This window comes from Vigna unguiculata, chromosome 9, assembly GCF_037176805.1.
Source record: "Vigna unguiculata cultivar grain cowpea cultivar isolate G323 ecotype 2 chromosome 9, ASM3717680v1, whole genome shotgun sequence".
Classification (NCBI taxonomy): domain Eukaryota; kingdom Viridiplantae; phylum Streptophyta; class Magnoliopsida; order Fabales; family Fabaceae; genus Vigna; species Vigna unguiculata.
In genome coordinates, this window is record NC_140800.1 from 36171050 (window position 1) to 36186784 (window position 15735).

Consider the following 15735-nt stretch of genomic DNA (forward strand, 5'->3'; position numbering starts at 1 on the left):
TAATTCATTTCTTCATTTAACAATAGTACAAAACAGATTGGACTTTAAAAGATTACACACAATAACAGTACGAATAATACAATAACAACTCAAGTGAACCCTATTACTAATTGCAACCTCTTCTCAGCAACCTTCAATGACTTGTCCAAATCATTAATCTGCCTCATTTATGTCATGATGATGACATCCTTTTCATCAACACCACCATTTAAAAAAGTTGCAGCCCACATTTGGAACCACCACTCTGTAAATCAATAAACCAAAAATTAAAATCAATTTATTATTAACACAAAAATAAAAATAGATTGTACCCAAAATTTTCTACCAATATTCTTTGGAGTTCTTGCCATTCTCAAAGCAGTCATCTCTCTGCAACTACAAATCGGGGTTAATTCGTTTCTCATTGAACCACCAATAGTGCACGAAGTGATACAACACGGTTGCCTCCAACGATTACAACCAGAGGTAAAGGAAGAAGATTGGGACCGTAACATACCTATATAATGGGTTGCAGGAAAAAGAAGATTGCAGCAATACCAATTGGGAATGGAGGAACAAGATTGCCAAAACTCACCAACTGTCCAAACATTCCCTACCAAAACCATAGCTCACTTATTTATCCTCAAATATCTAATTAAGTCACCTGTACATTACACGTAATACACCCTAATACAAATTGTGCCACATGTACAATGTTCCGTTAATGATTTAAACGACGTTACAGAAAATGACCAAATAAAACACGAATTGCGAAAATGATGACCATTCTAAACATTTGGTAAAAATGAGGACCATTTTAAACATTCTGTGAAAATGATGACCATTCGCAACAAACACTACAAAAATGAGGACCAAAAAGGTATTTAAGCCAAAAAAAATAGAATTTGCAACATGTCAAATCCTTGGTGTGACACGTGGCATTGTTAGTGACTTATGTCATAAATAACAGATTTATGTTTTCTTACATTGATATTTGTTATACTCATGAATAACAAAGTTTTGGTAAATTTGTTATTCATGACTTTTATCACTAAACTTTAATATGAATTTCAATACTTAATTTTATAAGTCATTTTTAATAACAAATATAAATATAACATTTATATAAATAATAAATTTGGTCTTAAGGGAGACACAATATTTCTCTATTTTGTAAAAAAAATATTCAGACAAAATTGAAACAAATAGAGTTGGGACTAAATTGAAACAAATAAACATATATGGGTACTAAATTGAAACAAATAAAATATATGAGGACTAAGTTGAAATCAAGACAATGACACTTGACATGTACCTTAACACGTGACAGTACCTTGTCACATGTCATTGACAATGCCACGTGTCACACCAAGGATTTGACACGTGGCAACATTTTTTTTTTTAAATTAACAAAATTTAAAAAAAAACAAAAAAAAACCAGAGGCTGACACATGGCACGCTATTAACGGCGTTTGCGAAAAATTAACGGAGTGTACTACATTGATGCACAATTTCAAATTTAGGTACTAAATTGAAACAAACTTAAGAGTGAATACCATTTTGAAATTTTGGAATCAAACTAGATATGTTCCGAGTAATTAAGCCTATTAAATAAATTATGATTTTAGTAATTATGTATATTTTTATTTTATTTAATGGACAAAAATATTCATAAATATTATATATTTGTAATCTATAATTTATTTTATGAAAAACATTAAAAATAACTAAATAATAAAATAATTACATTTTAATATTACTAAAGTTAAAATACAATTAAATATATAAAAAAATTAATTAACAAAAACTAAAATATTATTTGTTTTTTAATACTCATCTTTTATTCGTTTTGTTAAAACAACAAATAATATTTTATTTGATGTTAATTTAAGTTTTTTTACGTTTAATTGTTTTTTTTTATTTTTAATAATATTAAAATATAATTATTTTATTATTATTTTATGTATGTAACAAATAAATTATTAATTATAGTTCTGTAATATTTATGTACAATTTTTTCCTCTAAATAAAATAAAACTATATTAATAATCAATAAATTCAGCAATTATTTAATATCATAGTTAACTTTGACTTTTTATAAAATTCAATGTTTATTAATTACAAACACAAGTTAACAAGACCCACAAAAATACTATCTTCATGGTCCTTTTATAATAGTTTTTCTTTCTTACTAGGATTTATCATCATTAAAAAGTATGAGTGACTTATATAGGTATCATTACATTTACGAGGCATCGTTTATTTTTGAAACTAGAATTCCGTCACAATTTTGTTTTTAAAAGATGCATCAGATGGTGAAAAAGGAAGAAATATTTAAACTACACTTAACCTCAAATTCTAAACGATTTGAGACTATTGAGTTTAACGGATCATGTTCATTTTAAATAATTCAATGAATGAAAAATTATTAAGAACATTATTTTCCAAGTATATTAGAATTTTCACTGTGGATTATTTCTATTAAATTGTTGAAAATATTAAGTTTTATTATGCTTTGAAAAGTTAGTCCTTAGAGCATATTTTGCAAGAAATAAAAAAAAACTATACTATAATAATAAGTATGGAGGAAGTTATAATTAAAGAATATCAATTGTAATTTTTATACTATTTTTTTTTTCATTTCCTATCTCTCTTTTCTTATTTTCATTTTTTTTCCTTTTCATGGGTCCATGAAAAATGATTTTTAATCAACTTAAAAAATCAAATAAATTAATAATTATTTCAAAATAAAAATTATATTAATTATTTTTTTGCTAACACAATAAACTCATGAATATATTATTTGTCTGAAAATACACTAACATACATTTTTAGATTAATTCGTACTAAATCATTCGATCAAAGTCTCTTCATAATCAATATTGTTAGTCGTTTTATTAATATTTAAATACCTTATGAATATCATTCGTATATTATATATTTAACATCTCTTTCATCTCCTTGTTACATCTCTTTCATCTCTTTGTTTGAATGTTAAAAATATTTTATAAAAGTAAACTTTATTTGTACATAATTCATTCTTAATCTTTCATAAAATTTATTAGAAAAAAAATTTGTCGCTTTATTGATATAATATAATAATATGATCTTTGAATGAAAATTAAGTCACACATATTTATTTTTTATTAACAAACTATAAATGAAAATAAGAAATGTGTAAGGAGAATATTACACATCTTTAGTGATCAAAATGAACATGATTAGTAATATTTATGTATGAAGCTAAATAACTTGAAGATTATTATTGTATTACTAAGAAAAAGAAAATCACAATTAATACTTGCGTAGAATTTACTTTTTTCATGTGAGAGAAATGGTCCTAAAGTCAAGTGAGAAAAAATTATTAAAATAAAATAATCTATAAAAGATTAAAATTAATATTTTTAATTATAATTTAATGTCTCATTTAATAAATATACCAAATCTTGCTAAAAGAATAATTTTTAATAATTGTTAAAATGTGGTGATAACACAGTTTCAGAAATCGTGTACGGAAGAATAATTAATTACTTTAAACTATTCATATTTATGGAACATTTTAAAATAGATTAAACAAGTAAATAACAAAAATTGATAATTCATAAACACGTAATGTCAGGTTTCATGTGATTAAATTGAGAAGTTTTGTTAATGGAAGATGCATTAAATTTTAACTAAAGGAGGCATTGAGTACAAGTTTTCATAGTTGTGTTGATAAACATTTTCCATACGCTACAATTTTAAACCAGATCGAGATAGATCTTAATTTTTTGCTTTTCCTCTTGTGTCAACTTCATCATCATGACTTGAAGGAGTATATTTCATAGTAATAATAGTATGAATTTAGCCAAATAATGAGTAAATATCAATACCAAAATTGGATATTTTTATTACAATCAATTATTCATATAGCGCGTATTATTCACGTGTTTTAAAGATTAATTTAATGAATGGTATACTTCCTTCCTATCTAGATTAAAATAACTCTATTTTAAATTAAAGTGATATCATTTTTTTATATAATGTTTCTAAGTTTTACAAGTATAAACATGGAATTCACTTTTTGTTTTTCTTAAAATAATTCCCGATTTTATAATTTATGTAAATAAAGATATTGTAACATGGGTAGATATGTGAAATGAATTGTAATAAATTTATCTTCGATCTTGTATTATTTGGTTCGTTCATAATTATGAATTTTGAATTGGATCAAATTTTAGTCTCTAATAGAGCATGTTTGATATGAGTTTTTCGGATGTTATTAATTGATATTCTTTTTGTTGAATATTTTTTGACATATAAATTCATGTTTGATTTATATTGTTTTTGTATGTTGTTTTTAATTTAATTTGATATTTTTGTGGATTTCTAATGAAATTCTTCCTTTTATATTATTATGTTATGTTATAAATTTATTTTCAATAACTTAGCTTTGTATATATTGTTTGTGTGATGACTTTCTATGAGTGTATTATTATATGAGCATATAGAGGGAGGTGCAAGCACCATTTGGACACACATAGATAAATATAAGCTTAATTAAGTTTTAAGTATATTCAATTGATTCTATATTAAATTTTTGTGGGTTATTAGATAATAATTTTTTATTATATTTTTCAATTGAGTCCTTGTCATTTAATTTTTATGTTAAAAGGATGAGTGGACATTATATATATATATATATATATATATGTTATTTTATCATTTTATACTTTTATAATTTTATATTAATCTCTCATATCAGAATTTTCATCATCAATCTCAATAACTACTATTTATCCCTTTTGTCTAACCTTTATTAATAATTCGTCAACCTAGTCTGCAATATCTTCATTTGGAAAATTTTCTACCACCTCTTCGTCTCCTTAAGTTTCTTAAATTTTTTCGACAACATCTTCTTTAGTGATATTTTGGTGAACTTTTCATCAAAAGCTTCACTCAAACTCATCATCATCTCCTACAACAAGTTTAGTGAAGGAATACTTGACTATATGAAAATGTTGCAAAATTTGTATTATTTATAATTGGACTCCAACCGCAATTATGAAACCATACCTTTGGTTAATACAAATTGTTCCTCTCTAGCACACCTCATCGATGAGGATAATGCTATCATTATACTTTTTCCTTTCACCCTCATATTTATATCACAGTTTCAAATGCTTTTATTTTCATGAAACCAACTTTTTTGGTTTGATCCACACTCTCGTGTTTTGTAGTGTGTACCTACCTAACGTGAAACTTCGATTCAATTCCTTCACAGGGTTTCCAACATCGTAAGGTAGGAAATGCAACAATGTTTTGAATAATAAAGATAATCACATTATTTACACATAGTTCTTCTCGTGATTGACTCACGTGACGACATTGTTGAAGACCTTTAACCTTTATGAAAACTTATTTATCAATTTTGTGTTGATTAGAGATGATTGGAATTTTTTTCATTAAAAATATTATAGATAAAAATAATAATTTATTGATGTTGAATTATTAAATAAGGAATGAATTGTAATCGTTGAAAATTATGACATAATAATCAAATTATAATATTACAAAGTTAAAATATAAAACGCAACGACTAAAAAGGTGGCGAAAGAAAATAACAATCATATTAAACATTTAATAGAAAAATTAAATGACTGACACTTAATTAAAACATATATAAATTTTAAGTAGGAAGTGGATCACAAAAATTTGATAGAGAATGAATTAAACATAACAGATTTAAATATATTTAAATTTATCAAAAACCTAAATCTTAATTATCAAGATTTTAATTTAAAAAACCATTACGATTAAAAAAGTTATCTCAAGATTTAAAAGGAAAATGGTATACATGAATGATAAAATGATAGAAAAAATATACTAATTACAAACTCCATATGCGGTAAGATTTTTGATTTTGTTTTAGTATCTGCACGTCGATTATCTCACCTTTTTAATTTTTATGCATTTAGATTTTTTGTTGACATCAAAGAAATAAATATTAGTAGCCGTTACTATGATGTTTCACCAGATTTGTAGTTCTGTACGTTTGGGAGTTTTTAAATCTTTGTTTGGTTTTTAATTAAAAATATACAGCAATAAGACATAAATTATATTGAGTTCAATTTGAATAAAAATAAGATAATATAATATTTTTGTTTAAGTTAGTCTGAATTGTTTTCAGAATTTTACTGTATAGTTGTTTATTAATACATTTATTTGGTCTTATATTTAACGTGATTTTATGAGAAATAATTTTAGTTCTTTGTTCTGTTATATTAAAAGATTTGCTGTTGTCAATGTTATGTTAAACATACTTACTTTTACACACATTTTCTTCCTTTTTTAATTATTAATTAAACTAAAAAAATATATAAATATACAAGCGAGGGCGCGCTCTATATTTTTATAACAAAGAAAATTTTTTAAAATGCAAGAATATCATGTTATATTTATATAAGCTTGATTAGTATTTTAGTCATAATAGCTGTGATATTTATTCAATATGATTTATTGATTTATTTTTCAGATTTTTTAAAATGAGATCACATTAAATATTTTTAACTAAATGTAGGAACCAAATTAAAAAAAGAAAAAAAAAGAAAAAGATCACTTAAATAAATCTCATAAATAGTAAAATCAAAGTATTAATTAAACATATTTATATATTATCACATAAATACACATAATTATTAGAATTTACATCTCTTAATAAATTTTAATATATAATATTTCTTGAAATTCAAAATACAATTAAGAAATTACTCATTCTGTATTATTTATTTCCAACAATATTTTATTTTGCATATTTATTAAAATATTGTGTCGGTCAATCTTCATATTTATTAATATTTATACGAATTTGGTTAAATTCTCTTGATTACACACATTTTCTATAAAAAAATGAAAGAATTTACAATACAATAATATTTAAATAATAAATTTTGATTTATTTCAATTTGACTTACTTCAAAATCGTTAAACTGCAAATTAAATTAAATCAATTAGTTATAAGAAAGCCATGTTAAGTAAAAAAAACATCAATTTTAATCCATTATCAATATTTGATGAGGATTGATGAGGATTTAAAGTCATTAATTAAAACTTAAAATATCTTCATTCATACGAGAGATACATAAAAGATACTTCTTAAAAAAAAAAGTTAATTTGATCTGTATTAGTGTATTCATTATTCTCTCCGACAATCTCATTTGCTAATTCTGAATAATTGAGTGAATTAAAAAAATTGACCGGTTGCTTGGTGTGACAAATGTATTCCAATCAATGCATTAAGTAGAAGTAAATACATCCGTGTCTGTCTTCCCACGTGCTACAATTCTTCAACTGCTGTCAGAGGACCAAAAACACTAAAGATAAACAAAATTCTGTCACCTCCATTTTTTTATACTTTTCTTTATCACCACGTGTTCAAATTCTCATCTTTCTTCTCTCTCATCCCATTCTCCCCTTCTATTTTACGCCCCTCCTCTGTTCTTCGCTCTCTCCACTCTGTTTCCACTAAACAAAAAAACAGAGTATGAAATTCCGTTACTCCATCCTGCTCCTATCAATCCTCCTCGCAGTCTCCGCGGCGGTTTCTGTCGCCGAGCCTACTCCCTCCGCCGCCTACGACCGCGTGCTGTTTCCCGACCGGAGATGCCAGAAGGCGGTGTCCGAGAACAGCACACGGCGCGGCGCGCCACCGGCGGCGGCCGAGTGCGAGGTGTGGAGCGAGGCTTGTTCGGAGGCGGTGCTGAGTGTAGCGCGGCACTCGGAGACGGTAGAGTGGCTGAGAGGTATTCGGCGGAAGATCCACGCAAATCCTGAGTTGGCGTTTGAGGAAATCGAGACGAGTCGTTTGGTGAGAGAGGAGTTGGATCTGATGGAAGTTAGTTATCGGTATCCCCTCGCTAAGACCGGTATTCGAGCCTGGATCGGCACTGGTGGTCCTCCTTTTGTTGCTATCAGAGCTGACATGGACGCACTTCCCATTCAGGTCTCCTTCTTCTCCTTCTCTTCCTTCCACCATCCACTACTTTTATTCTCCAATTTTCTTTTTCTCTTCTTAAACCTAAAATCAAAACCAATTGAAAAAAAAAAAGACTAATAAAATATAATATAACATACACAATAAAATAATATTAGATTCAAAGTTACACTCTTATTGGACTTTATAGTCCTTTCTTTGTTGTCTTCAAGGTTCATGTTTATCCTTGCTATTATTTTTTATTTTTATAATTTTTAGAAAAATTGAGAAAATGTTTTTTTAGATAAATTTGTAACACATTTTTAATAATGAGAAGAAAATTTATTTTAAAATATTTTATTACGACAAAAATGTTACTATTATTCTTTTATTACGTCGACACAAAATACGTGGCGAGATCTTTGATTTGTCTTTATATGATATATATTAATATTTGATTTGTTTTTATCTGAGATACATATTAATAATAAAAACTTTCGATATATCTTATTTGTCATAAGTGTTTGGTACTATATGTCTGACAATAATAAAAGCAGATATACTTTATGATTGTTAGAATTTTTATGTCTGACCTGGTATAAAAATTATGGAAGAATATATTAGACGATGTACTTAAAAAAAAAAGAATTTGTTTTTTCTCTTTGTTATATTTGAAAATAAAAAATGTAAGACATGTATTGTATTATAGATAGATTTTATTACATGTATTAATTTATTGCACCTTGAAGTTTTATCGTAGCATTTGTACCGAAAATATAGAGGGATGTGTTTTTTTTTAACTACTTTTACCCTACTTTACTAGCGTTGACTATAGATATATTTTTTATGCATCCGGAAGTTTAAAAAAACGCTTAACTTTACAAAAATATATTTGCCAAACTATGTTTAAAGTGACTAATAAAATCGGAATTTGTGATAAAACAAAATTCCATCTCATCTCTAATCGGGATTCGTTGTAGGAAGCTGTGGAGTGGGAGCACAGGTCTAAAGTTGCCGGCAAAATGCATGCTTGTGGGCACGACGCACACGTCGCCATGCTTCTTGGCGCTGCCAAGATCTTGAAAACTCGAGAGCATCTATTAAAGGTTTGTTCTTTCCTTATCTCTTACTTCTAATCATCATAGTATTCCACCATTTCTTACAATTATTTTCGACACTTCCTCGATCATTTTACTCACCCACAATCAGACATAATTAACACAAACTTCACCTCATACAATGCTATTATTTATTTATAATTAAATAATTATTTTTGAGAAGAAAAAGTTGAACCACAATTTTTTTCTCTTTCTTCAAAACTTTCAAACCAATTTTTATATTTTTCAAATATCAATAAGTGAAAAGAGTTGAATCAAACAATTTTTCTCAATTTTTTTTATCATCAAATTAATATTATAACTCCTCGTATGATTTATATTCTATTGTCCAATTAGAAGTTTTTCACTGTGGTTCTTGTTGATTTACCGTAAGGAATAGAAGTTACTTTCACACATTATATATATGTTTTCCATTTTCTACATTAATAAATGGGAGTATAAAAAAAAGGGAGAGAGGATTGACATCCCATGGTGTTTATAATGGCATAACTTTATTTGGGACGACACTTGGGCCTAGATGTGGTCCATTACACTTCCTTTGCCTCTAACAATTCCATTGCACTTTCCTGTGGAAGACACGATCTTTTTACTCCGTGTGGGTTAAGATATATTTCCGCTATCAGTTAATGGCTCCCACAAGGACAGACACTGGAAAAACTTCATCTTAAAGATTCAAATGGTGGACCATTTTAACTTGTATATTTAAGGAAAAAAACACCCTCATCTTTTCTATTTCGTGCCTTAAAAATACCCTGGACGTTTCACAAAATTTAACATACATATAAACCTCTATAATTCCAAAATATTTTAAATTACCGTTCATGAAAATAATATTTACAAGATTTATGTATTATATATGAAATAATAAATCTCCCAGTAAACACAACTTTAAATTTTACACCTTGTCAGTCATCTCTACTGAACATCAAGTCTTACAATATTTGTATAAAATTTAAATAAAAAAAATTATACTACGACTTCCAAATTTTTACTCTAATATTTTACTTTCTAAGATAATTCAATGTGAATTATTAATTATTTAAAATAAAAATAATTATACATTCATAAATAATCTACATTAAATCATGTCAGAAAGTAAAGAAGGAGAGGGAGAGTAAAGATGAGAGGGATGGTATCATTTGTCCATTTAAATAATATGTAGTATTGAATGAATAGTAATAACTTAATAAATATATTATCTATAAATCTAGTTACCCAACTTATTAAATTAGTTTGATTCTATCTCGAGGTTCCAGATTAACTTAGCCAAGTAGATCTATTTTGATTGGCTCATATATTTCTTTCAGAATTTGACTTAGCTTTTGCAGTTTGTCCCATTTTTTAAGTACAGAGTTGACTATAATTACTATTTTCTTACACCATTTTAGTTATCTTATGCTTTGTGGGGGTGAATAGGCTTTTGTAGATTTTCATATTGTCACATAATCAGAAACTATTTTAGTTATAATTTTTTAATTAGTTATTATAATAATTGATAAATTTATTATGCAATAACTTTATTATTAGATGATAATATAATTCAATATTATTATTGAACCGTAACAATTACAGTATAAACAACTCTCCGTATGTATGTTTTTATTTTTCCACTTATGAGACGCGTTGACATTTTTAAGAGGGCTGCTTAACCATATCACGAGAAAGAAAAGAATAGTTTTGATTTTAGAATCTAACCAACATTTTTTATTTTTTTTTACTTTTGATATCTATGAATTTTAAGAATCTGAGACAAGGTGGGTTGTCTGGCCAGGTTTGACAACTAAATGCGGGTGTCTTCTGTTGAGTCATAAATTTGAGCCTCTCTCAGAATCTATTCAAAACCAACAGTTGTCTACGCCATTTTTTTTAACTTCCCCTTTCAGATTATAACACTACTCTGTCATGAGAGAAAAATATTTGTAGATTTTATTTTTTTTAAATTATTAATATTTTTACATTTTTCACAACACCTATTTATCTAATTTCGTCTTTGTTTTCACATGTATTTCCAACATACAACAAAAACTAGGCATATTTCCTTATATATAACGATACACGCATAGAAAACTAGCTTTACCGTGTAACTTAATTTCAATAACTTTTTTTTCTGTTATTAGTTTTTGCGTGCCTGCTTTGATAGCGAGTTAAATGGGTTAGATTATGATTTTTTTCGTTTTTGTCTATAGTTAGGAAGTTCAGATTCCTTTTAACGTGCTTGCTACTCTACTTCCTAATATTTCCTCATTCATAAATAAATAGTGTGGAATACTAGTTAAATTATATAATTAAGCTTATTTGCCTCAGTGCTCTTGATTCCATCCTTTAAATCTTTTTTTTTTTCTTTAAAGATTTTGACTTTAATGTTTAATTTAATTTGTAATATGTTAAGAAGTGTTTTTTAAGTTTAATTCAATTCCACGGATTTAGAAAGATAAGGTTTGCTTTTGCATCTACTTATATATCCAACAATTAATAATTTTTGTAGGATATCATGTTAAAAAGTTATCTAACTCAATCTCATAGAACTTAACATTCCTTTGTATAACTTAAATTGGTCATATTTTAGTTTAGTACTTCTAACAAAATATACTTCTTATATATGAGATTGCTTTTTCTAAGAAAAATGAAAGAAATGGAAATGGCGAATGAATTTGGTAATCCTCTCCAGGCCAATTTTCTCCCTATTGTTAATGTGCACTACAACAATTCTTTTTTCAGAAATAATCGAGTTAAATTGTATAAGCGAGATTTTTAATGAACAAAATCGGGTTTAGATTTACTTTTTGAAATGCATCTGTATTCTACTCTATTCAAATATTGTTGTCAAACCAATTTCATTGAAGAGAAAAGATATGTTTAAATTTTTTATTTTATTTATAATATGTATTAAATAAATACTTTATATCTAACCAACTCAATATCTTTTTTCGTTTTTCTTATACAAATTTGTTGAAACAGAAAATAAACATAAGAAAAATAATATGTCATATCTTTTGCTGTTTGTTCCTCTTTTTAAAATAATAAAACGTAAAAATAAATTAAAATATAATCATCATAAAATTTATTTTAAATAACCTCCTTGTAAAATAAACAATGTAAGAAATATTCCTTTGATCGTAAAGAAACATAAGTTTAGTATTTAAAAATGAGCAGGCAAAGAAATTATTACCCCATCACTGCTGCATTGCTATTAAAGGAGCTGCTCTGAAAGCAGTGTAAGAAGTGGTCCTTAAAAATAAAGTCTGCTTTGCCGTTTATGAACCTGACCACATTATTCAGTATCTCTACCATACAACTTTTTCTGTTGATTTTGAAAAATCATAAAAAAAATAATTTACAGGGAAGTTGAAATTGAAAATATTGATTTAAATATCTAAGAAGAAGAAGACAACAATGACTTCTGATATTGTGGATAACGTACTACAGGACTCCGACTCTTCTTAGGGATGTGATGTGAACTTCTCGTTTTTGTCCTCTCATTTCTCACAATGAACTACGAATCCAAACCCGTGAAATCACTTCAGATCCAAATTTCCTTTCCTCTGCAAAAGTACTTATATAGGAAGCAAAGACAGTGCAAGGACATTTGACCTAAAAAATTACCCTTTCAGTGAAAACATGGTCACTGACGAGACCTCTAAACTTAGGATAATTCACCATCAACTTTAGGTTAGCAGGGGAGGCTATCCTATAACTAGGAACTCAGAGCCTAGGTGTAGGAAGAAGTAGGGACCATCCTATTATACTACTACGCCTTTTCTACATTTTGTTTCAACACAAATGTTTTAGGTTAGGTAGTTATTTACTTTCAGTTGAGGCTTAGGATTGAAAATTTGAGTTGATTTGCTACAATGTACTTTTTATTCAAGATTATTTTCTCAGTTAAATCAAATATTTTTTTATAATTCAGTTGTGAATCGAAGAAAGCATGAAAACTAAAGATGTAATTAAAATGATGGGAGTGGGTGTCGGGTTGGTGGGGAAGAGTAGGAAGTGAAGTGTGAGATGATGGGACCGTTGAATTTAGAAGGCAAAGATGTGATGTGGTTCCCAATCTTTATTTTCGTGTCACCTAAAAGCAATATCCTACTTATTAAATGCAACCACATTGTCGAATCAATCTTCTTCTCAGTATTATCTCACTCACAATCATTCACAAATTGTTATATAACAAAATCTAACGAAAAACACAACCATCGTATTTTTCTACAGTATTTAGTATATTTTCGTCGAGTTTTTTATTTAAAGCAGTTAGTTTTTTTAAGGGGAGTTAAATCTGCTATCTCTCTCCATCTCCCTTTTAACTTTGTTCTAAAGAGAATCAAACCAATTTTGTTGCTCTAAATTAGCGGCGGGATCGAATTTCATCTCTTTTTTTTCTTTTAACCACCAAATTATCTTTATTACCGACTTGTAAATTGAGATTTGTACTTTATTTATGTACTATGAAATCTCGTTAGGATAGATTTTAAACAATGATTTTGATATTATGTTAGAAGTGGATTTTTAAATCTAACTCTGCCATACAAAACCAGTATATAAGATGAGATTTGTACATCACTTATATATTATGAAATTGTCTTATTTCTAGTCGATCGGAGACTTCCAACGATTTGAATAGTTATGCGATTAAGGGAAACATGTGGTCTTATGAAGCATATATTTAGTATGAGCAACTGAAGTGTTGTTGTGTCGATGACAGGGAACTGTGATTTTGATATTCCAGCCAGCTGAAGAAGCTGGTAATGGAGCAAAACGAATGATGCAAGAAGGTGCTTTGGAGGACGTGGAAGCGATATTTGCAGCTCATGTATCCCATGAACATCCAACCGGAATAATTGGGTCAAGGCCCGGGCCCCTCCTCGCTGGTTGTGGATTTTTCAGAGCCGTCATTACTGGCAAAAAGGGTTTTGGTGTTGATCCTGTTTTGGCTGCTTCAGCTTCTGTTATCAGCTTACAGGGCATTGTCTCCCGCGAATCAAACCCACTGGATTCTCAGGTATTGCATCATTCAATCTTTTTCTTCTTTTATTTTTCAATCCTCATTTTGTTAGGATTCTAAGTGTGAGTTTAAATTTTAGATTGGATAAAAATGAGAAAGTGAAACATTATATAAGAATGAAGACCCATAAATTCATTGACTTAAGGTTTTGTATTGAGAGTGATGTCAATATCTTATGTGATTGGATTCAAATCTCATTAGTGTTATATCTCTCTGGAAGCTATTCTTACACACTTGTGTCTTTTTGCTTACCTTCCTAACTAACTACAACTGCAGGTTGTCTCTGTAACTTCGTTCAATGGAGGCGACAATCTTGACATGATACCAGACACAGTGGTTCTCGGTGGGACTTTCAGAGCCTTCTCTAACACAAGTTTTTACCAGTTACTTGAACGAATAGAACAGGTTAGATGAAAAGTCTATGAGTGTGAGTGAAAAGAGAGAATTAAAAATAGATGATGAATGTTGTTTTGGAAAACAGGTGATTGTTGAACAGGCGAGTGTGTACAGATGCTGGGCAGAGGTTGATTTCTTTGAAAAGGAATACACCATTTATCCTCCAACAGTAAACGATGAGAGAATGTATGAGCATGTGAAGAAGGTATCCATTGATTTGCTGGGTCAGAAGAATTTCAGGGTAGTTCCACCTATGATGGGTGCTGAAGATTTCTCCTTCTACTCCGAGGTGGTTCCCTCAGCTTTCTTCTACATTGGGATAAGGAATGAAACATTGGGGTCTACTCATACGGGTCACTCTCCCTATTTCATGATTGATGAAGACGTTCTACCAATAGGTGCTGCTACTCATGCCACTATTGCAGAGAGGTACCTCATTCAACGTGCCTAATCTTCTTCTCACATCAGATCTTATTCTCTCAACTTCGTACAAAATTCGCACCCTTTCTCCTCATGTTCTTACAGGAGTAAATTCTCAGTTTAGTTCCTCATATAATGTAAGTGTTTGTCTCTTTAGTTTAAGTTTATATAACCCTTACTCTAGTTTCTTTCTACCTTTATATAATGTTTCACTTTAGTAATTTTTACATTTGAACGTTTTCCCTAGTCTTTAATGTCAATACAAATTATTGAAGAAACTTATATTTAAACGCCATTTAACTAAAAGACTAAATTGTAGATTTGGCGAGTTCAGTAAATTTATATTTAATGTCACCAAGACAAAGGTAACTATTTCATAATTCTTTTCAGATAATAAATTTGAGTAAAACTATTTACGTACCACCCTTTGACACAAGTCATCTTTCTGAATGTGCTTATCTGGGAACTTAAGAAGAAAAGGATGCATGGAACGGAACCTTTATTTCTCGAAAGCTTTTGTTTTCTAAAAAAACATTACAAGTCATTTCTAAAAGAACGTTTCAGAATAATTTCAAAAGAGAAATTTAAAATAACTTTCATTGTTCTAAAAAGTTTATTCATAATGATAAATATCATTACAGATTATTCCAAAATGATCTTTGCAAGAGATAAAATATGTAGAGTTTTTGACAGCTTTAAAAAACGCTGTCTCACAATTTCGGCATCCTCCTAATAAACTGACTTCATTACTCCATACAAATCAGAAATGTGCTTTTTCATATAAATCTTAGCATAAGAATCTTCTTCAATCCTATACATCCAATTTTCATTCTCTACACGAGTTCACAAATTTAGTAAAATTAGTATGA

General features: G+C 28.4%; 1 protein-coding gene across 1 annotated transcript; it reads left to right on the plus strand.

The window, feature by feature from the left end:
- Window positions 1-7376: 7376 nt before the first annotated feature.
- LOC114164273 (IAA-amino acid hydrolase ILR1-like 6) lies at window positions 7377-15112 on the plus strand. Its single transcript, XM_028048879.2, has 5 exons — window positions 7377-7960; window positions 8911-9036; window positions 13751-14047; window positions 14327-14455; window positions 14532-15112. Exons 1-5 carry the CDS (start codon window positions 7502-7504, stop codon window positions 14895-14897), a joined length of 1377 nt encoding a protein of 458 aa, XP_027904680.1. The 5' UTR covers window positions 7377-7501; the 3' UTR covers window positions 14898-15112.
- The last annotated feature ends 623 nt before the right edge of the window (window positions 15113-15735 follow it).